The following is a 24,607-nucleotide window of genomic DNA, read 5'->3' on the forward strand; positions in this document are numbered from 1 at the left end:
GTAAGCAGCATTTTAATGTCCTAGCTGGTCAGGATAGAGCCATTTTCATCTTTAACAACTAACTAAAAGCTGTCAGATAAATGTAGTGAAGTAGAAATACAACACTAATACTGGAAATATTAGAGTTAAAGTGTAATTCTTCATACTTGTACTCACACTAAGTACTGTGCTTGAGTAAATGTGCTTACTTTCCACCACTGTGCTGAGCTGTGGAAGATATTAATGGACCTATAATTTGAGGTAGTGGCTGTGGTAGTCGCAGAGGTCACGGTAAGAGATACTACAGTGTTTGTGAGTAAGCAGGGCAGTGCACATTTGTTCTGAGCTAATGTAGTGAAAGCTATTTGCCCCCCACGCAATAAAATCTAGGGAAGGCTATGGATGTCCACATCAAACATTGCATTTATGCTACACGTTCTGATGTAGGCGTTATAATTGCAGGTCAAACATAAAGGCTTTGAAGTGTAAGTGCTCCGTCAACACTGTGTCTCAAACTTGAGGTGATGTCTTCATCACTAATTGATGGTATGTTAACTTGTTTAAGCTTCACAAAGACCTAAACAATGAATTATCTGTGTGTGCGTGCGACTCCAGTGCGAAGGCCCACTCGTCTTCAATACAGCCATTTAACTTGGTTGCTAAGGCAACAGGCTCGCTCGGGTGACAGCAGCGATGACAGAGCGATCGCTGACAGCCTGAGTTTAAGACAGGCCACAAGTTCTTCCACTTGGCGCAAAACACTTACTCTTTTTCTCCCCAGCACAAAAGAAGCTGCATTATGCAATAGCGTGCAACAGTGAAGTGGCGGGTCCACACCAGTGAGATGTGAAATGGACTGAGCCTTTTAATACAGTTGGACATGCCATGACAGCATTTATTATGTTATTACTCACTGAAAGCAAGTGAAAGTGCCTTTTTAAGGCAATATAAAGATGCAAATGATAGTTTTTTGCTGATATATGTACACCTACTATTCTGAAGCGTGACAAGCACCATGCTCTGTCTTGATAGTCGGGCATTAATGTCATTTGACCATCACTTTGATGGCATGAATGTTGCAATAAGTGGTGGTTTTACATGACACATGCCAGCTGCTCATTTTCAATCGAATTCAAATCTGAGTGCTGTGCCTTTGGACTGTAGATACTAACGCACCAAAGGGATACATACATAAACCTGGATAGAAGATGAACAACAGTCCAAGCCCCACATTTGCGCTCAGGGCCTTCTTTCTGCAAGTAAACTTTCTTTTCTCTTTAAACAATCTTGTTTTATTAATGCCAAAGAGTATTTCACACAGCGTTTGGATTACTCTGCATTACAAGGTCTGTTTTTGCTCCTCCACCATCCTGGTAGACATTTTACATTACTGGACAGAAAAGAACTCGAACTTTGCTATTTCAATGACTCGCTGTTAAAACAATTAAAAACAATACATTTCGCCTCATGCCGTTGAAAAGCCATTCGTCACTGAAGAACTGATGTGGAACCAGAGGCCAACCTCCGGGTCTGAAAAGTGAAGCCAATGTGGAAGCGCCTTAAACCTGCATTCTTTCTAACAGCCAGCAGGGGGCAACTCCTCTGGTTGCAAAAAGAAGTCTGATTGTATAGAAGTCTATGAGAAAATGAGCCTACTTCTCACTTGATTTATTACCTCAGTAAACATTGTAAACATGAGTTTATGGTCTCAATCACTAGTTTCAAGTCTTCTTCAATACAGTATGATGTTCATTTAGTACATTTTGATCCTATTTAGAGTCAGATAGACCATAAAGCAGGGGATGCTTTAGGGCGGGGCTACCTTGTGATTGACAGGCCGCTACCATGGCATTTTCCGGTCTGGGAGTTATCTGTGTTTTGTTTTAGAACTAGTGTGTTTTCAGTTCATGAAAGTTAATTATAACATTTTGGTCACCTTAGAATTCAACGTTTGCGTGTTGCATCTGGTTGCAAAGAACCAAGATGGGGACAGCCAAATTGCCAAACTCGAAGCTTCAAACTCGCAGTCCGCAAACCAATGGGTGACATCACCGTGACTACCTCCACTTCTCATATACAGTCTAGTGTGGAATGCGCACTTGTACTTGTTCTGAAAAAGAAAACTGCAATTAATTTTCTTTTATAATGATCACACCTTTCAGCGAAGGAGGAAATGGAAGAATATGAAATGGCTCTTAATGCAGCCATATTCTGAATTCAAAAGTGCCAATTATTGGTGACTAATTGCACCAATTAGAGATGAAGCCACCTACATTCATGTTCTGTGGTCTATTGTTTGGCAGAAAATCAAAAGATGAAAACATAAATCTGCTTTCCAGACCGACCTCACTGAGAAATTAGCGTTGCTCTCCATTTTTTCACCCCCTCCCAGTTTCCACTTAGACAGTTTGACACAAATTGCACCGAAACGAAATCCTTGGAGCCAACAACTCACCTCTAGATGGCTGTTAGGCGGGTTGTGACTTTTCCTTATCTTCCACTGTTACCTTCATTGCATCAGTCTGTCAGGCGACTATTGGGATTTACAGCCATGGCGCCCTTTTGACATGTGTCCGTTAGGAGCACAGCAATATGGGTCAAGTCGTGGGCCAAGAAATAAGTTGTTGTCCTGAAATGAAACCCGGAGAGAGCCCTGTGGATTGAAGTCCGTTCAGACATCAATGAATGATTTTGACACCATTCGGAGCTGGGTTTTTCTGGCTCAAAAAGAGGTGTTTGAGTCGGGTTTCCCATTTCCACCAACTTAATATAGCCACTCCCCCAGTTTTCAGCATTCACACCATAATACTCCCAGCTGAGGACCGCTTAGAATTCAATATCCAGACTAATTTATGTTTCCTTGGCTAGGTGGATCAGTGTTTTGTCACTTCCTTTGTTCCCAACAGACATGCTTGCAAGGCTGAGATCTTTTATTATGACTCCATGTGAGGTGATAATCACTGCCTTCACTAATCCAACTACGCCTTATGTTAGGACTGGTGGAATGTGTTCCTGTTATGTTGGGTTGATAAATTATTTTAGATGGAATCAGTATTCTCTGATAGATCCATCCATTATCTGTAACTGCTTATCCCACTTCGGGTTGCGGGGGCTGGAGCCGATCCCAGCTGACATTGGACGAAGTCGGGTTAAACCCTGGACAGGTCTCCAGACTATCACAAAAAGAGACGGACAACTATTCACGCTCACATTCACGCCTACGGGCAATTTAGAGTCAACAATTAACCTAACCTGCATGTCTTTGGACAGTGGGAGGAAACCGGAGTACCCGGAGTAAACCCTAACGCTAACATGCATACTCCTCGGATCGCGAACGCCATTAAATGTTGTAGCTCCAAAATTTGTATTATTCCGTCATTGTGTATAGAATAACATTTACACTTCTTCTCGGGTTAAAAATTCTCCTTAGATGGCACATTTTAAGATGATGTAGCTTGGGACGGCATTTTAAGAATTACACTGTATGAGCTACAAATGATTTGTAAGACACCACTTTGACTTGGACAAAACATGAAGAGATTCTGGCAATATGCTTTGGTGGTTAAACCTGCAGCTCCTGATTTTATGGCCTCTTAGGGGTGGCAAAACACGCTGTAAACACAACACTGACATTTTATGACCTTATAGAGTTTATATGGGGAACCTGCTGACAAACAGTTGCCATTTATACATCCAGAAGACATTCAACAACTTTAGCATTTATTAGGAGTCGTGTTTCTGTTCCCATGATGTAAATCTAATAATTACTCTCCTTTTAAGCTCTATGTTGGTCTCCACCAGCTCCTGAGGGAAACATGTGGCTCTTTAGCGACTAAATTCTCCACTAATTTCTAAATAATGACCAGCTGACTTTGTCTGTCTTCTGTTTGGTGCTGGGTAGGCATAGTCGGATTGGCCATCGGGAGCACTGTGAGTTTGACAAATGGGGCAACAATATACTTATTTTTAAATAACTTACTTTTGGTTCAGTCCATTCTAACTTTACTTTGGCCATCTCTGTTTGGTGTCATTTGGAGAAATAGTGGTGGAGCAAGATGGATAAACGAATAGAGGAAAAACCGTAAAGGTGGGTCTGAAAAGCTGACAGGAAGTCCCTTGAGGCTGATGCAGCCCAATGTAATAACAAATGATTCTTTTGGTGCCGTTGCCAGTAAATCCCCACAGACTAGTGAGTGTGAAGGCACCGGCAGCAGAGAGGAGAGAGAGCATGGTCCAGTGAGCCCAGTGATACCAGTTTAACTGTTAGTCACAATTTTGTAGCTGGAGTAGAAGGAAGACAATGGGGACAAGATAAGCAAGGTTTGAGTTTGATTAGGTGGCTCTTTAGCTATATCGGGTGCATTTTGTTGAAACATTAGTTCAGAATTCAGCTGATTATCATAAAGTGGGCATGTCTATAAAGAGGAGGCTTGTGGGTACCTTGAGAACCCATTTTCATTCATATATCTTGATGTCACAGGTCAAGGGACCCCTTTGAAAATGGCCATGCCAGTTTTCCTTTGCCAAAATTTACTGTACGTTTGGAGCATTATTTAACCTTCTTTGCAACACGCTAGTATGACATGGTTGGTACTGATGGATTCATTAGGTTTTCTAGATTCATATGATACCAGTATCTTCACTCTAGCTTTAAAACTGAGTCCGCCTAAAAAAAAACAAGTTAATGCATTAAAGAAATTAGTGGTGTTAAAATGAATTTGCGTTAACGCGTTATTATCGTGTTAACTTTGACAGTCCTAAATTATAGTAAATGGGACGCCCGGTGCATTTCACAAAGGGTGCCTTGTGCGGCCGTATTGAATGCTGTGACAAAGCCTCTGTATTTTGGGGCCTTCAAATGAACCTGATGAACTTGTGGTTACAACATGTACACAATATGCTTGGCGGTCAAGTGGTGAAGTGGTTAAGTCGTGAGAGCACCTCTGCTAAGCAACGGCAATATTATGGTTACTGTCTGCGTCTAGAAGCCACAGAGGTTAAACAATTTAGCAAGCTAGCAAGTGGGTAATGCAAGGCCTATGGAAAGGAGGCTGGGTCACACGTCATCAACGTGTCGTATCTTTTGGGGTATAACACATGCGCAGTAAAATCTGGTCTGCACTCGCCGAAATTGAGCCAATCGCAACGCATGACCGCAGCTTCAGTTACACTGCGCTTGTGTTATACCCCATACCTCAAGACCCATGTCCGCCCGTGGCCCAGCCTCCTTTCCATAGGCCTTGATATAATGCAGGAAATGCAACGGCATAATGACATAAAGTTATGGAGAATAACAATATACGACTAAAATTACAATATATTAACCAATGTACCGAAAAACGAATTTTCATGGCCTCCGCCATTTCTGACAACGTCAACAAACAAGTCACAACTCGTAAACTCTGAGCTTTCAGAAACTTTCCACTCACAAGGTCGTTAATACCTCATGAGGGTTCATATTCAATTCAATTTATTTTTATATAGCATCAAATCATAACAGAAGTTATCTCAAGACGCTTTTTATATAGAGCAGGTCTTAGACCGTACTCTATAGTTTAGAGACCCAACAAGAGTTCCCCCATGAGCATGCATTATGGTAATCAGTGTGGCCAGGAAAAACTCCCCTTTAGCAGGTAGAAACCTCGAGCAGAACCGGGCTCTGGACGGGTGGTAATCTGCCTCGACCGTCCATATGGACTCATCTCGTGAACGCGGTAAACACGAACCCCATTTGAAGGCGCTGTATGACGCCCTGGGAATGAGAACGGGACTACAGCAAGCCCCCAGGAAGAGCGCCGGTCGACGATCCGGACTTTTGTAGTGGCTAAACGGCGGTACTGCAACTTTCGTGTCAGTCACGTGATGCCGTTGGGCCCAAAAATACTTTTTCCCATAGACTTACATTGGGAAAGAGACGTCTGTAACTCAGCGGATACATTTTTCTTGAGGTGAATCAACTTCCCAGTATGAACACTCTAATAGCCCTTATTTAAAAAAATTACGTTTTTAAAGTTGTAAAACGTACTAATAGCTGAATCCAGTTATTTCCCTTCCTCCGTTCATGTGAGTAAGATCCAGGCCGAGGCTGGAGCGCAAGCCGTGACGACGGCGTGACGTTGGGACCCCGTGACCGAGTCATGTGACCGAGCGGGTCACATGTCCCAGTTGCCCCAAGATCCGCCAAAATCCGGGTACTTTTCCAGAAGGAATTCGAGCCATTTAGGCGCCACTGAGCAACTCTCACAGGAATGACCGGGGCCCTGCCTCCAATGCTGTATCCAGTTCTTTAAATACATCCATGGACTACAGGTGGTGGATTATAAGGGGGGCCCACAAATATTAAAGATGGCCGCCAGTATTCCTAGCTCCACCCCTGCTAACATGCAAACAACAATCCTGGAGATATTTTTCTTTTCAACTTTACAACATGTTTTTTTGAATAATCTAATAAAGCAAAACGAAAAAACACATCAACACGTCTTCATTTCTCCCTCTGCTTCTCATCCACAGCTTCCAGCAGAGAAGCAGTGATGCTGGGAGGGGGGGGGTCCTCAGCGCCGTGAACGCGCGGCGGAGCGGGAGCGCGCGTATAGGAAGGAAGCGAAGAGAAGGAGCTGAGAGGCAGATCAGTCAGCCAGCGGAGCTCCAGACGGCGGATGAACGGAGCGAGTGTGTCGCCTCCTCGTCGTTCTTTAACAGCAGCGTCCTGCACAAACCAGCCACTCAAAATGATGCTCCAACTCGTCCATCTCCTCGGGGTGCTCGTCTGCGGCACGCAAGGTAAGACTGACACTGAAGCCTCGAGCTTGGGTGACTTTGTGGACAAGTTGCCATGGATGATCTGCAGCAGGCAGAGAGAGAGGGAGAGAGAGAGAGAGAGAGAGAGAGAGGGCTGGATTGTTTAACTGGACGTTGTTTTGTAGTTGAAGCACGTCTTGCAGGGGCCACAATGCTTTCTTACTGAAAAGGGGGATTATGATGGGGTGCTTTATTTTAGGGTGGGAGAGCTGCTGAGACTCTGGACTAAAAACTGCTCTCCATCATCTGCCATGTCGTTTTTACGCATCCTTTAGGGTTGCTATTTTTGGTGTCTTATTTGGAGATCTGTTTTGGACCACCGCCTTTCTTTCTCTCCCACTCTCTCCAAGTCCACTCTGTGTGTCTCTCTCTGTGTGTACTGTATTCTGCTTCCTCTGCGTCTTGTGCGCATCGCTGTGCGTGACAAACACTGCGGTCGCACAGTGTATCGGAAAGTTTGGAGATACGCGTTCCAGTGGCGCTTTAATGGGTTTCATGTGTGTGGCGCACCTGATCCGGAGGATGGATGGGAGGGGGTGATTGTCTCTGTGCACGCGCGCCTGTGTGTGTGGTGTGCACGCATAAAGGGGATATAAAGATGTAGCCCAGAGTGAGTGCTGCTGCTAAAAAAACACTGATTGAAAGGCCTTTTTTGGGGGGGGGGGGGTTCTTGTGTGTGTGTGTGTGTGTTTTAAAGTGCGTCCTGGTCAGTGAGGCGCGTCGCCGTGCCACCGCGGGCGTGCACTGCGAAAAAAAAGACCCAACTCCTGTATCTTCAGATTTACCAGTAATACATTAGATGTGCTTGCATGATGAGATGATGATGCACATTTAAGGTTTCTGTTGCAACAAGTTAATTTGCATCGAGGCGCATAAAACGGGTTATCTTTCTATCTATCTTATCTTTGGGGAGATTTTTCCACTTGTTAAAAGAAAAACAGAAGAGTGAAAGAGGGACATTTTTTGCAGTGTGGCCACACTGGGTTCCTGGCGCACAACGGCAGGTGGGGGTAGAGCGCTGCAAAGTGGTGCCAAGAGTGGAGCCAGAAGCCACTGGTCGTTAGAGCATGTTGCAGCTCAAGTCCTTCATGGTAGTGGGTGTCAAAGTGGGGGTCAGGGAGGGAAGGGGGTCTCGAAGGAGGTTTCAAAGGGTCCTCAAGCATTTTTTACTATACTTCAGTATGCTACAACGTTTGAGGAGCTGTGCATATGAATATTAATAGCAGGTTTCTGTATGATTTTAACACTTGCATATGATTTAAACCAGGGGTTCTCAAGATTTTTGGGGAGAAAAATTGACCCCTCTTAAAGTGGCAGTAGTTGCTGTGTGTTGGCAAGAATCTGGCGATACGATACGTATCACGATACAGGTTCAATATATCGAGATATATTGCGATACTGTAAACAAGGCAATATATTGTGATTTTTCCCAGTCCCTGTAAAATCCAACATCATATAGCACTACTTTGAGAGGGAGCATCTCTTCGCAAATGATATAAACCGTTGACTGAGTTCATCTTTGCATGTAAACTGTTAATTAGAAATCGATACAGTATCACAAATCATAATACTGTATATGATTTTTTTTTTTTTTTTTTCGATATTTTCTTAAACCCTAATAGGCAGTATATTCCACAATAACCTTTCAGCATATTGTAATTCAAGTGTTCAGAGAGAGACTTCTGCTCCTCCGCACGGCTCTGTTTTCAGGCTTTAGAACATCTAGCCCGTGACGGGAGACTTTGGCCAATCACAGGTCATTTCAGAGAGAGAGAGCGTTCCTATTGGCTGTGCTCCGGCTGGTGGGCGGTGCTTGGTATTTCTTCAACTTGATCTCAACATGGCTGCCGGGTCACAAACTTTCCCATTTTATAGCTAAACAGCACACTAGAAGATGATTCTGAGAACAGTAACAGAATATTGATTCATATTTAATCAGCGCTGCCCAGTTTGACCGTTTGATCGGTGAGTGATTGACAGCTGCTCAGAGAAGGCTGACTCCAGCTCGGCTCTGATTGGTTGTTTTCCTCCGGTTTGTGAAATCTTGCAGCTGCTGTAGGAGCATTATAAAAATAACTTTATTTTAATCATATTTACTCCATTTCTACCCACTGCCGCTTTAAATTGTAACACCGATATGCTTCCTACCATTTGTACCTTTAGATGCAATTGAAACTATTTGTGTAGTAGTCTGTGTAGTGAGAAACTGAAACACATTTCAATTTGAATCATGTTAAGATCAGATCAGATGAGATAATCCTCTATTAGTCCCACAGTGGGGATATTTTGTCTGTTATTGAATGTCAATACCACTTATATACCTTCTAAACAGAGGGCGATTTTATTCAAATTGCATTTGGACTCAACTTGACAGCATTTATATCCTATATGTGAAGTAACTGATCTTAAAACTTTTGGAAAATGAACAGTAACAAGACTGATATAGTCCTGATAAATTCAGATATTTAACTTTACCAGTCTAAAGCTGACTTTCAGGAGATGCTTCAGCTTACAAATAAAGAACTTATTGCTGTGTGTCACAATCATATCAGAGTTTCTAGTGGCCCAAAGCTAACGTGGGTGGGACTGATGGACACAATATGCTTGTTTTATTGGCGCAAATAGTCTCCATCTGTAGATATGCACTTTAACCTCTTTTACCCGATGGACCCGGTACCGGGTTTGTCTGAGCTGGGTGTTAAAACACGGCCTTTAAAGACTTCATAAAATGCTTTGGTGGTCTTTTCCAAATTGTTTCTAAAAGACGAGGCCTTGACGCGACTAAAACAACACTCCAAACAATGTTTGGTACAAAATTAACGCACCAGAAATAATATTTTTACTTTATAATATTTTTGACACTGTTTGATACTATTTTTTGTTATCTTATTTACATTGTTATTGATCTTATTTGTTATTATCTACTTGACCATATTTCATTATTATAATAAAACTACTCCATTTGGAGTCAAAATTATACCCTTTTTTTACGATTTTATACTGTGCACAATGGTAGAATGTGATGATGCACAGGGTAAATGTCATGGCCAAAGGCTTCATTGTGTGCTCATAGCCTCCTGTAGTGGATATCAGTAGTATTTTATAGCCAGATTCCCTTTTAAGAGGTAGAAAACCCATTTGGCAAACTTTGGGTTGCCAAATGGAGAGTCCTCCTGGTCCTATCCTGACTAAAACCTTTGTAGAATCTGCTTTGGCTCAGTTGTAATCAAGGAGTTGCTGAATGAATTCAGTGGCATCTCTGTGCATGGCATCATTGCTATAATGGTGTTATCCACTGTCTGATCTAGAAAACATCTTAGGAGAGGATAAAAATATATATTTTTTAATTTGGTTCACCACAATTTACTCAGGTATAGTAACAGTCACAATGTTACTGACACTGGGGATGAATTCTCTGAGGTCTTACCTATCCATAGAGACCAAGATCATGCATATAGACCTGCTAGTTGTGGAGCTATTCTTGATTTATTTTGGGTATGTCTGTCTAGGTCTAGCTATAATTTATAGCAAATCATTTCGCAGACCCTTTGACAGAGTGCCCTGGACCCCACTGTGAGATTTAAACTATAAACCAGTAGCCTACATTGACAGATTCCTGAGACCAAACTGCATTAAATGGGAGTCCACGTGGTTTAATGCGTGATTGTTTTGGCAGTTTGTGGCATGAAAACAGCAGCAGACCATCATTATAAAGATTTAAAAGCGTATAGAATAAGACGCCCCTATGCCACTGAGTTGTTTACCCTCAACTTGTTAAAAGGACTTCATGTTTCGACTGCGAGAAACGGAGGATGATACATTCAGAGCATCAGCGACTTTTAATTTATTATTACATTTAATCCCACCGAGGTAAAACAAAGAGTCTGTTCGTGAGCTTTAACTGGAATATTCGTTGCTTTGTTGCTTTCCCTTTGTTGCAGCAGTGTTACATCACCCTACCAACCAATTTACATTCATATCATGCTTTTCATGATAGCAAAGTCCACACAAATTGACCTATTAGACGGAGAAGCTGCTGTAATGCGAAGGGTAGCGCTGAGATGAAGGGTAGGGTGTTCAGTCCTCGGCGTCGCTCATCACCGTTGGGCCTTGAAGCAGACACTAAACCATCAGCAAGAGGACTAGAACCAGAAACTGGCTTTCACCAATTCATGGCGACAGCTTGAGTCCCTGACAGGAGCGATCGAGGCGGCCCTGCCACACTAACTCTACAGATATCCCGTGCTCTACCCCCTCTGGCTCCCAAAGGGGGAAAACATTTGCTTTTGAAGTCCCAGCTCGCCGTCTACCCGGCGTTTAGTATGCATCCTTGAAGGTTTATGTATTTGGCTTTTACTGATGCTCCGTACAATGAATTATATGCTTGCTTGGGCTCACCCGGGACTCGCCGATGTGATGTTAAGTGGCGTAATTAAGATATTTCGCCGTATCTCTGGGGGGAAATGTCAGTGGCTCAGGGTTTAAAAGATTTATGCTCCCGCGCTTGAGTGTCTCTCATTGCACCCTGAGCCCAGGCTTAAGCATGCGTTTGAGGTTTGCTTACATCCTGTACTGCTGGTTTATGTACATGCTCACATTGCACACACTTACCCAAACATGCACACTGTACTCAGCTTGAATCACCGCGTGAATATTTATAAGGGAAGTGCGGAAACTCACACTAGTCTTTTTGCAAAATCTGCACCCTAAAAGTTCCTATACATCTCTCGCCACGCCGATAACTTGTCACCGGCACAATGCTGCACAAGACTCTCAACACCATGCAACACCAGTCACAAACTCCTATTAAAGACATGCAAAGCTGTTCACAAAGAAATGGCCCGTGTCTCGGTCCTGCAAGGTGAAATTGATTGCATTATTTGATTAATAGACTAGGACGGAGAGCCTACGCATAGACAGCCAGTGTATATATGAAAATGGAATCGCCCCCTCGAGGCAGCCGCGTATGAGAAATCAATTTAAGGAACGACTAGAGTCAGCAGGCCTCTGGATTGTACAAAGGGCAATCTCAGTGTTATGGATATGCTATTTATTTGCCTGCAAGCTTTTTGATTTCTCATGTGTGCCCTTTAGCGCTCCATCCACCGAGCTCAGGCCTCAGCATTGAATTTGTACACGGCATATAAGACAGGAGGAGAGCTGTTGTATTCTCAACACCTGGATATATGAGAAAAGCACTGCCAAGCACCTGGGCTGCAGGGTTGTTGTCAGGGAAGTGAACAGAGCTACGACATCACCATATTTTTCTAACTCCTACCTGCATGTGTTCCACTCTATTTCCAAAGACTGTAGAACTATTTAATTATTGAAGAGCAGGCTGTGTGACTAAAACTGTGCCCAAATGCCTGGTTTCAGCAGTTCAAGGAAATTCATGTATATTCCTCTTAAATAAGCTAATCATGTATGCATAACCATAGATGGATTACTGAATTATTATTGGGACCAGAGCTTCTGTTTGAAGTCACTGTTAACATATTTTTTTGTTGGAAAATCAATCAAACGACTACAAAGAAACGCAAAATGACCACAAAGAGACCCAAAAGGACTACAAAGAGACTGGAAATCACCACGAAGAGACTAAAGACGACCATGAAGAGACTGAAAATAACCACAAAGAGACTGGAAACGACCACAAAGAGATTAAAAAACCCCCACAAATAGACTTTAAAGGACCACAAGAGACACAAATTACAACAGAGACTCAAAATGACCACAAAGAGACTCAAAATGACTACAAAGAGATGCAAAACAACCACAAATAGACTAGAAATGACAACAAGTGACCACAAAGAGACTCAAAGTGACCACAAAGAGACACTAAATGAACAGAAAGAGATGCTAAATGACCACAAAGACACACAAAATGACCACAAAGACACTCAAAACAACGACGAAGAGACTCAAAACAACCACAGAGGGACTCAAAACAATTACAAAGAGACTCAAAACAACCGCAAAGGGACTCAAAACAACCACAAAGAAACTAAAACAACCACAGAGGGACTCATAACAACTACAAAGAGACTCAAAACAACCGCAAAGGGACTCAAAACAACCACAAAGAAACTAAAACAACCACAGAGGGACTCATAACAACTACAAAGAGACTCAAAACAACCACAGAGGGACTCAAAACAACCACAGAAGGACTCAAAACAACCACAAAGAGACTCAAAACAACCACATAGCGACTCAAAACAACCACAAAGAGACTAAAACAACCACAGAGGGACTCAAAACAACTACAAAAGAGATTCAAAACAACCACAAAGAGACTCAAAACAACTACAAAAGAGACTCAAACAACCACAGAGGGACTCAAAACAACCACTAAGAGACTCAAAACAACCACATAGCGATTCAAAACAACCACAAAGAGACTCAAAACAACCACAAAGAGACTCAAAACAACCACAGAGACTCAAAACAACCACAGAGACTCAAAACAACCATAGAGACACAAACAACTACAACGACTACTCTTTTACAGGCTTGTGCCCAGTGGCTAATTGTGTCATAATCCGTCTGTGGACGTAACTACCTCTTTTTGGCGGTTTAGAGGTCAGCCTCAGTACCTTGAAAGAAATGAGCTGCCTTGCTCGAGGGTAGCTTGCAAGGCTGTGTATACAAACTGTGCAGCATCAGCTCACAGCTCAGTTAACAGGATTAGTATCAGGGATTAAAGAGAACTGCGCTGCACACATATTCACACTTATTTGAAGATGTATTGTCTTTTAATGACACATTTCGGGCTTTTAAGTAACTTTGGCAGTAGCAGAGGCACTGAGAAGAGAGATGACGTTCCCAACAAAAAAAGCTCCAGTCGGTGAACATTTGGCATTATTTGCGATGGATGGAGAAAAAAAACAGCAGCTGCCCTCTGCCAACCTCGGTCTATTTTCACTCAAATTACCCATTATTACAGTGGATGTGACTAATGTTCTCCTCGGGGAGTCTCTCATCAACCAGAAGCCAAGAAAATGTAGATACACTAAGCAGTCGGCATGTAGGAAGAGTTTGGCGTCATTATATTCTATATTCTGAATCCCAGAGAGGGAGAATTGGGAAAGATAGAGCGAGCAGAGAGAGGATTTATACAGAGGGAAGAAGAGATTATATTTAAAAATTCATTCAATTCAAGTGAATCTGATTGCATCTAGTTAAATTGCATTGCGAGAGATTGAATCAAACTCTATGGAGTCGCACTGTGCCAAAATTAATAAAATGTAATTGAATCCTGTCGAGATGGAATCAAATTAGGCCAGACTGACGTGATCGGAGGAGGCAGCTGCTGCATGTTGCCGTGTGCTCCTGCGGGTTCGTCTACTGTTCTACATCAGCTCGGTGCTAGCCAAGCAGGAGACCCGTTTGGCTGCTGCTCGCGTGTGTCCCGCCAGTCTAAATGCCAGTCTAACTAGCAGGCTAATAGGCAGAGCCAGGATGCCAGGGTGACAACAGAATCAGTGGGCAACGCTGGCTGACTGACAGATGGATGGAGGGTGAAGCGGTTTTGCATGGTCTACCCTTTCTCTCCTGTTGCTCACTTTATTTCTCTAGCTTTATGCACGGCATGTTCACGCCTCACAGTCTGCGCCTCCATCCTCTCCTGGGACGCAGCTCTGTTGGTCTGGGGCTTACTTTTGGGTTTTGGACAACCGGCAGGCATGATTAAATGAAGAACAGAGGGATCAGAGGAATGGCAGGAGAGCTTCAGAACCACTCCAGTTTGGGCTGTGACCCACTTAGAGGCCGTATTAATAACTACACTGTATGAAGCTTTGGGGTTTGCTTCACAGTGGGCTGATGTAAATCATATATCACAAAGTTTTCTATGACATAATGCATACATAAATAAAATGAAATGGTACTGTACTCTAGTGTTGGTCCGGTTGGCAGTATAGACTTCAGAAAAACAGTCACATAGTGTCTAGAGCTGCAACAATTAGTTGTCATCTATTAAATTAATTGCAAACTATTTTGATAATTGATTAATCGGTTTGCGTGATTTAAAAAAAAGAGTCTAAATTCTCTGATTCCAGCTTCTTAAATGTGAATATTTTCTTTCCTCCTCTATGACAGTAAACTGAATATCTTTGGACAGAACAAGACATTTGAGGACGTCATCTTGGACTTTGGGTAACATGGAGTTATTTGGTCTTAGATATCATAAAATATTTAAATTTATAATATAATTTCTCAAAGTCCAGCGTGCCGTCTTCAAATTGCATTTTTTTTTATTTGACCAACACTCCAAAACCCCAAAATATACGATTTATTATAATGTAATACAAAGAAAAGCAGAAAATCGTCACAAAGGAGAGGCTGGAACCAGAACTTTTGGGGCAATTTTGCTAGAAAGAAAATTACTTAAACAATTAATCAATTATCAAAATAGTGGCAATTTTCTGCCAATCAACTAATCGATTAATTGCTTTAACCTTAAAATTGTTTATTGTTCACTGTAGAAGCCCCTTGCATGTAGAACTGCAATGATTAATCGATGAGTTGTCAACCATTAAATTAATTACTATTTTGATAATCGGAGTAACTTTTTAAGAAAATAAAAGTCTAAATCCTCTGATTCCAGCTTCTTAAATGTGAATATTTTCTGGTTTCTTTCCTCCTCTATGACAGTAAACTGAATATCTTTGGACAAAACAAGACATTTGAGGACGTCTTCTTGGGCTTTGGGGAACACTGATTGACATTTTTCACCATTTTCTCACCTTTTATAGACCAAACAACTATAATAATCAACATATTAATCGACTATGAAAATAATCGTTAGTTGCAGCCCTAGGAGTGTTGGTGACGTGACGTCAATCAGAGTTTTTTTTAAGGCCTTATTTTTAAGCCTTAAAAATCTAAATTTCCAGCCTTTTAGAGTTCACAATGCGATTTTTATGGCTCTGCGCCGGCGACATCCGCGAGGGCATTATGTTTTCGGGTTGTCTTTTCCATCCGGTCCATTCTCGTGAACGTGATATCTCAGGAATTTGGACTCGAGGATGAACTGATTCGATTTTGGTGGTCAAAGGTCACTCTGACCTCTTAATACAATACATGTTTTTGGCCATAACTTAAGAGTTTATATGCTAATTATGACAATTTCACACTAATGCCTAATAGGATAAAATGATGAAGTGATGACCTTTAGGGGGGTTGTTCAAAGGTGTTATCAGATTAACTGTGATGTGTGTAAACTTGCAGCAACACAGGCGTGATATTGATTTTCCTCATATACTCTCAGAGTTAACACTGACATCATGAATGTGTGAGTTTACTGAGAAACAGAGTCTTCAAATGTACATTTGCTCTGTTGTGATGTGAAATATCAGTTAATTGAGTTGTTTTAGCTGTTGTAAGACCTCTAAGAGCTCTTTGAAATTACCATTCACTTTAACTTCCTGATAATATTCTCATTCATTTACTTATTTAAATGCATTCATTCTTTGGTAAAAGCAGCAGTTTTTGCTATTGTGGTCTGGCAGAGTAAAGTAGGAAAATAGTCTTCAGAAACACAATCAATTTCTGTACTATCCTGTTTGAAGAAGCAGTGGCCAAGGTCATGTCTGATTTTTTTTTTTCCAATTTCACACAATCTATTAAAAAGGAGATTAAATGTTTTTCATGCTCCAAAAGCACCCTTAATTTGCCAAATAAAAAAATAAATAAAAGTAACACCCTGGAGTAAACCTCACAAGAATACTTCTCTCTTCTCGCTTCACCTTTGCTTGACGTTGCACCTGACTTAACACGTTGCTTTGAATTGGCGTGTTTTTTACGGAAACCTGTCAATTTCTTTCAATTATCAGTCGCTACAATTGTTTTAGAAGTGTTAACTAGCAAATAATCTGAGGTGTTAATGACGACACAGTTTGTGCATTACGTTCCTTTTTTGCATACATAGACTTTACTGTGTTTAAAGTCCATTTAGTACAAAGCTTGTAGACATTTCAGTACTGCCAAAGCATGCTGTGTTGGAGAGTTTTTTTCCTATACCTACCATACCATGTTAATACATTTGCTTGGAATTCCAAAGTCTAAAACACTGGAGTATGCAACATGAAGTAAATGGGCTTAAACATGCAAAAACTTGGCTATGGTGATTATAAGTGATTACAAGTGCATATGAGTGAATATTGGCATATAATTAGTTTCTATGTCCCATTCATTGTCTCAACGGGCTTATACGCCATTATGCAAATGCAGCTGTCGGAAGAGAGTACCAGCATTACTCGGCGATACTCCTTGCAACTTAAGGGGGGTTTGGTCATGAAAAAAAAACGGTAAGACGGCGGTGTCGGGAGAGTGTGTATTGTCGGAACAGGGGCCGACGTTTAGTCTGTCGTGTGTCGCGGCCAAGCCACGACAATAATTTATGACTCTCAATCGTGTAATCTGACATAGTGACCATTGTAATCGTCAAACATATTGTGTAGTCTGATCCTAGCATTAGTTGGGGTTTTCTCCGGGTGCTCCGGTTTCTCCCCACATTCCAAAGACATGCAGGTTAGGTTAATTGTTGACTCTCAACCTCCCGTAGGTGTGCATGTGACCGTGAATGGTTGTCTGTCTTTATGTGACTATCTGTGATAGTCACATAAAGACAGACAATTAATTGTTGACCCCCCCCCCCCCCCCCCCGCCTTCGCCCAATGTCAGCTGGGATCGGCTCCAGCCCCCCCGAGATCCTGAATAGGATAAGCGGTTACAGATGATGGATGGATGGATGGATGGATGAATGAATGGCGATCCCAGTGTTAAAACTGAAAAGTTGCTAGACTTTTCTGAGAAATCGGACGGATAAATTGGCATGGGCAGTGAATTGGTGCAGACATTGTTACTGTAAAAGGCTGCACAGCAGATGCACACACGGAAATAATAAAACCTCTGTATGAGCCATCATTAAAATCTCTTTTTCATGGAAGCGGACTGATGCACTTGCAGCAGGTGAGGTCTAGTGGAGAACACTGACAGATGAGATTTGGACTCAGAAGGCAGTAAGACGGACATAGACGGGTGACAGGAAGCGGTGGCTGGATGACAGATTAACAGGCAGGTGAATGCGCTAACGCTGAGACACAGATAATGAAGAGGAGCCATCTATTGACAGCCAAAGAACAATATTTTCCAGCTTTCCTCCTGCTGGATGTGGGCCCTCGCGTCGATCGAGCATTAGTCAGCGCTAGCCCACACAGACTGACGAGCGTCTACATGGTCCATCACGGTGATTGAGAAAATGCTAATAGTAGCCGTGCTGGCTGGCAGACGCTAATGAGAGAGTGGTGCAGGCTTGAGACGAGCCAGGGACCGGCTTTTATTAAGCAATGTGTGTGTGAGCCTGAGTGGAAAACCTTGTTTTTTATCTTTATCTTGTTTAATTATTATTTGTGCAGATAGTTCCTGTTATACATCAAAATATTAGACCATTTTTTTCTTATTTTTTTCCACTTATTTTTTCATTTATTCATCACACTTGATACAAAAAACATACAACTTGGAGTTCATGCACATACAATTATACTTGTTTTAACGAATATTCTTTGCTTTCATGTCTGTTCTAAACATTTTTAAGAGAAACTTCTTCATTAGTAATACTAATGTTCATATTACATATACATAAGCAGAAGGCATCAAACATCTCACCTCTCGTATCACCAACCATCCAACCCCTGTAACTGCAGCATTAACCAAACAATCACAATCGGTCCATTTAGTAGCTGTTTTGATCTCGATGTGGCAGAGGAGGGCTCAAACTGTAGACGTTTTGGTTACATGGTCAGCGTTTTATGCCCCAAGGCCACCAGGACAAACTTGTTTAAAGCTTAGTTAATAACATCAATGGATAAAATCAGCTCTCAAATCAAGTGATGGGGAAACAGAAACGGTAGTAGTTGTGAACCTGTCTCTCTGTTGGCCGGCGTCAACTGCTTTGTATTCTTTTCTCTGCTGGCCTTGCAGTCTGAGTTTTCCTTTGGGCTTACAGTATTAAATTATCTCGCGCTGTATTGTGCTGTATTATATTTCCTTGTATCCATTCATCCATCCATCCATTCAGACGGTGGGCCCTTGGCTTGTCATTCCTGCTGGTTAATTAAGCCAAATTGTGATTGATGGTCTCTCAAGTGAATAGCTGTGTGGTCCCGTTCCTGACCCGCCTGAGGAGATCAACCCAGCTGCCAATCACACCTCACAATGCTCTCCTAAACAGTGAGGCTGGGACGCAGTCCTGGGGCCATATCCTCGCTTAACCCCCCCCTCCCGTTGGTACTTCCCGGCATTCGGACGACTCCAGGTCGCGCGGCGTCCTCGCGGGGATCGGCTTCTGCTTGGAAATGATGCAGAGACCATCGTGAAAAGGGATCCGTCTTCTCAGATTTCTTGCCTGGTGGCCAATATCCTTGTTTATGGGAGGCAGTACTTGATGAGGAATAGATGAGAGAGAGTGATAGATGAGAGAGAAAGACGGGGAGGGGGGGGGGAGACGGACACTTGAGATGTGGTCGCGGCTCTGCAGAATAGCTCACAGTGAGGCCAAACAGTCTCTGCTCTCCTGATTGCCTCTCCATGCCAGGCAATCTTCAAAAGGAATCTCCTAATGCGATGTGGGCCGGCTTATTTTTGTTTCTATCTCTTCTCATTTGACTCCTTCTCTTCCACTTCTTTTTTCCCCCTCTTTCATTTCCTTCCTCTTTTCATGTGCTCGGCGGTCCTCCCACACTCGTCTCATCACCAGCATCTGTAGGGCGAAGACGTCCTGTTCTCCCCCCCCTACGTGGGAAGCTTTTCAAGCAGCACCCATGCTTAATGCTATTTGCCTGGGAAGCTAACGATGTTTGTTGTTCTGCTGCTCAATGTAGTTATTAACACCTATGGATTACCCGACTCTCTCCTGCACCACATCGGTCAAGTGAAGCCGTTTCAGGGTCGTTCTGTCAAGCGTGTTATTATCTCTCAAAGTAATAATGATCGTCTTTTGCGAGCACTCATAAGGCGCAGCAGACAAACTGTAGGCGTGTTTTTAATTACTCTGCATGTCTGCACAACTTCCCATCATTCCTAGCTGGCCTACTCCCCAATGTGGGCGCTCTGGGATTGTTGTGTTCCCGCCCACCGTTCGTGGAGTTCCCAAGGACGTGTGCCTCCGTGGGAATACACAAAGGATTTCTCAATAATTAAAGAACCTGTCTTATCTTTACTTTAGATTTTTACTGACGCGAAGGTGAAATAAGCTTTCTCACGTGTCGATCCCAGTCCTTCTTCGCCTTTGAAATCAGATTGTCCCACATGAGGGATATTTTTGGACAGACATCCCTGTCCTACCTACTTGTTTTCCTGTTTGCGCGCCGATGTCATTGTGATCTCCATACTCCCTTCCTGCGTGAGTCAAACCCACCATATAACTGCTGTTTGTCGCTAATTGGACCACATGCATGCATTTAAAGGTAGAAACGAGGCAAAGAGCGATGCTGGGAGAAGAAAACGAGGGAGAATTGTGGGAAGAGCGCCAGCGTTGGCCGTCCTTTCATGTGAATGTATATGCCTCGGGGCTTGGGTCTTAAGAGAGCCTTGTGATCTCCTGCGTGGTTCACACACACACGTCTTTGTAGCCAGCAGGTTGTTGTTGATAGAGCCTGATTGTAATGAGCACCAAAGAGACCACAACACAATCTCAGCATCCACGAAAACAAAGACTGTTAATATGTGATATGATATATGCTAGTCAAAGTGGTATCCATTTTCTTACAGTTATAGTAGGGCCAAAATCTTCCAACGCAATATATACCATTTCATATCTCAATAACGATATATATCATGATATACCCTGTTTACTCATAGTTCAATAATAGTCTATATGTAATAACCTCATGGTAAAACCCATTTTTGTATACTCCTGTGTGAATTAAATACTTGACAAATGAAAAGTACTGAATATTTCTCATTTAATTGACCCATTTTTGCCCAAAGACTATATTTAGTATGATAAGAAAAATGCCATAGCGTTCGTTGTGATTGGTCAAAAGTCTTGAAATTTGGTACATAAATACTTTGGGCAAATATCTAACGGTACAACTTTGACATTTTCAGATCACATGAAAAATAACCCTTTTATAATTAGTCAAAATCAGGATTGTTTTTTTTTAAATGAGGAAAAACGCTATTGTTTACTTAACGTTTATCATATTAAATACATGTTTTACACTGTACATGTGTGCATTGCTTTAATGATGAACTTGTTATGAGTACATAGATACCAAATACTTGATTGTTCTCCTTGTAGTTTCTGAGATACAGACATTTTCTTAATATACTATTGTAAAAAAAAAAAACAGTAGTCCCATTTGCCGAACTAGTAGACTCACTCTTCTGCTAAAAGGTTTGACCGATTTTGAAAATGTCTTCATATTTGTGTTAAGGCAAGCCCAGAGAACATTTCCACCAAAGGAAGTAAAAAAAAATTCAGTTGCAAGCACAAATGGGTTAAGACATTTTTTGTGCAAAACGAACATGGAACAATGATTTCAAGTGAAATTATAGAGAAAAAATAAATATTTCCTGCTATACGCTGACGATATTTACATGTATGCACACAAATACAGTGTAATCAGATTAAGACAAATTGTGTGTGATCAGATTGTCTGAGAAATTTTAGTTATTATGTGCTTATTATCAATTTAGGCGACATAATTGTGTATCATAATATCTCGATATGTGATTTCATCTCGATGGGATTTCATTTAAAGACGATAAATTATCATATTGATTTATCGCCCAGCCCTATGTTATAGATTATTTGGCATATTTAGTGTTAAACTAATTCACAATGTACAAGATCCATTTTGAAGTTGTGTATTGGCAACCCATAAAACTCAACCTTGTTGTTGGTGGTTATACCTCAACGGGACTTTATAACAGAACCAGATTAGATTTCTCCGAGCACGCTGTATCGTAGGAACGGAGTGTATTCCAGTATGTTGCACCAAGATTACTTTTATTTCACGCTGCTTTTCATCCATCCTGCCGAGTGTGGAGTAGGCGACCGGAGAAATGATAGATCATCTCGGCACTTGAGGGCGAAAAATAAAAAGCCACACAGCCACCGCGGACGTGGAGAAACATTGCAACGCGGCTCCTCAGTCAATAAGCAACAAGGAGCTTCGCTGGAAGCTGCAAAAGAGGGGGGGGGGGGTTCAGCGCTGACTGTGGCAGCTCTCTCCCCGAGGAGGCGGCCTGAGCCACAAATTAATAGAGCACTCCCACATGATCGGGGAGTTTCATTTGGAACCGTCACGGTACATAAAGCCCCACAGAAATGAGGAGTTCACCGAGGTCCCCCACCACTTCCCCAAGAGTCCCCAAATAACCTGTGTGATTGTAGCACTCCCACCTTTGCACCTCCCTCCTTCAAACTCCTGGGCAAGGCTTTGTCCATGCTCATCCCGCTTCAATTACCACAACTCATTGTCTCCTTTGAGTCCGTCATGCGTATCCTGGGATGGTTTGCATCCCTAAAATACTAATATGACTGATATTTTCAATTAAAAACGCTTTAAATGATTGAGATATTTTAATTTCCTCTCCCTGCCCTGATTTACTGGCCTACAAATTTTAAGTGCGTCTTTAACATTTCTGCATTTTTTTCTTTCCCCTCTCTCTCTCTCTCTCTCGTCGTCATAAAAACTTGCACTCATTTGACAACAGCGTGAAATTCTTAGTGACAAACGTGGAGAGCGGTGTGCCCCGGAGGCCCGCTTCACTCTTATCATTCTCCTCGCAATGCCTGAGATTAGACACAGCAACCAACTCTCTCACAGCAGCGCGCCTCCGAGCGAGGATTAACACAATGACTAATCACTCAACTCACTGGACACAAAACATACAGTACTGATTCATATTTTGTCACAAAGTCTACGTAGAATATTTGCTTGTGGCACAAGTTCAACAATTTGCACAATGTTGTTTTTAGGAAATATTCAATTGAGGCTATTGAAGTATTTTTTTTAATGCCTGACATGTTTCAGGGTCTTCAGAAGCCATTTTAAAGATGTGTTATCTTTATTAGAAATACAACGAGATTCAAATCGGGTAACAATGACGTATTGAGTCTTCATTTATAGCAGTTTTTATTCATGAATCAGTTGTTCCGCAAATTCATTTTAATGAACATGAACATGAGTAATGTTAGCATGCTAACATTAGCATTTAGCTAAAAGTCTACCCTCGCAGTAGACTCTTACTAAACACCAGCATGTTAGCATTGTCTTTGTGAGCAAGATAGCATGCTAATATTAGCATTTAGCTCATTAAGCTCTATTTATTGCGCACACATAATTAATTCAGTTTTGACTTGTATTACGAATTTATTATTTAACTAAGAGAATAATAAAACACAGCCGACTCAGTGTGCGAGGTTTCTGTGCGTAACGTTCTTTATCGGATTTAAAAACGTATACAAAAAATTGACTTTAGGCTTGTTGATAACCAATCATTCCTTCAACCCATATTAGTCTTCCTCTAGTTGAATAATATCCTACATTTCCCAGAATGCCTGTCAACAACCCCCAACGTTGGAAAGAGTAATAGTGACAGTAAGAAGGAAAAAAGACATTTCCCCTCATTTAAAACACATGTGTTGTTTCTTTGTGGTCTATTGAGTTTTACTCTCAGTGGAGAAGTTATAATGAGTTCTTCCCGGTACGATTGTTGAGCGATGGAGAAAAAAAGAAACGGTAAATCAACACAGAGGAGCTTCCTCCTTGATTCGCAGCGCCTGACATCAAAAACTGATATTTACTGTTGACGTTTTAGTTTGCTGAAATATGCATCTGCCTTTAGTCCACTGTAGCTGTGCTTCAAAATGTCTACATCTGGCCAATTTTTCTGTGTGGAGAGAAGAATACAGCTTCAAAACAAAACAAATTTACACCAAAAGCATTTATTAACAAACCCTGGTATGCTTTACATTGGGTTTTTACAAAACATAACATATAAGCAATGTATTTCTGGTTACGTGACATTTTAGTGTTACCACTGTACAGCTTGTGCTGTGTTGTTCGCCAGAGAGATCCAGTACAGTGTACCAATTTCGGCTCCACACTGCAGGCTGGCCTTATTGATCTATTGTCTCAGAGTGCAGCAAACAATTTTGCTTTTTCTCTTTCTCTTCCACTTTGAACTTCTTCCTCCTCCTTCCAAGAATGAGTAGCTTTATGAATGCTGATCACTGCTCTCCACTCCTTCCACCCGCGGTGTTGTCAAGGAATCTCAAGAATAGGAAAAGATCTTTTTTCAAAAGCACCATTATTGCACAAGTCAAAATTGAGTTGGCGAGAGTAAAAGAGGAATGCATTCATCTTTATTCATCACAATAGGGGTGGGTGGTATATCGGTCATGGCCATATATATATTTGGCCATGACGTGGATTTTGCGATACCGTCATTTCCGTGATAAACACACCCATACAACTTCCGATAAACTACGTCACACACACGCAGGTTGTCTATGGTAATGTACAGGCTACCGCCGCTCCGTTTTGTCGCAAAACCTTTAACTTTTTTAAGTCGGTGCCCGTGTTAACAGGCTAGAGCAGCCACACAGACCTGTTGTGTGGCGTCCACACAGACAGCATTGCTGCTGCGTAGCAGCCAGCCCCTATCGGATCAATTTCTCCGTCTATTTTGGCTGCACACTGCGCGCATCACTCTGAAAAATTAGGCAACACACGGCGAAACTCTAGAGAGGAAGGTGTGTTTTTGTAGAACGTTGCATCCAGCTGAATGAGAGCTTCATTTCATTCTTTAGTGT

General features: G+C 42.0%; 1 protein-coding gene across 4 annotated transcripts in view; it reads left to right on the plus strand.

Annotated features, from left to right (window-relative positions):
- The first annotated feature begins 6,525 nt into the window (after window positions 1–6,525).
- The window catches only part of ncam2 (neural cell adhesion molecule 2), a 349,407-nt gene continuing 331,325 nt past the window's right edge, over window positions 6,526–24,607 (plus strand). For 2 of the 4 annotated variants that reach the window (XM_074627437.1, XM_074627435.1), the window contains exon 1: window positions 6,526–6,759. In XM_074627437.1, the coding sequence (XP_074483538.1) occupies window positions 6,636–6,759 (124 nt within the window). In that variant the 5' untranslated portion in view covers window positions 6,526–6,635. The remainder of the gene's footprint in view (window positions 6,760–24,607) is intronic. The other 2 variants (XM_074627434.1, XM_074627436.1) reach the window with 1 other exon arrangement.

Source organism: Sebastes fasciatus, chromosome 24 (assembly GCF_043250625.1).
Source record: "Sebastes fasciatus isolate fSebFas1 chromosome 24, fSebFas1.pri, whole genome shotgun sequence".
Lineage (NCBI taxonomy): Eukaryota > Metazoa > Chordata > Actinopteri > Perciformes > Sebastidae > Sebastes > Sebastes fasciatus.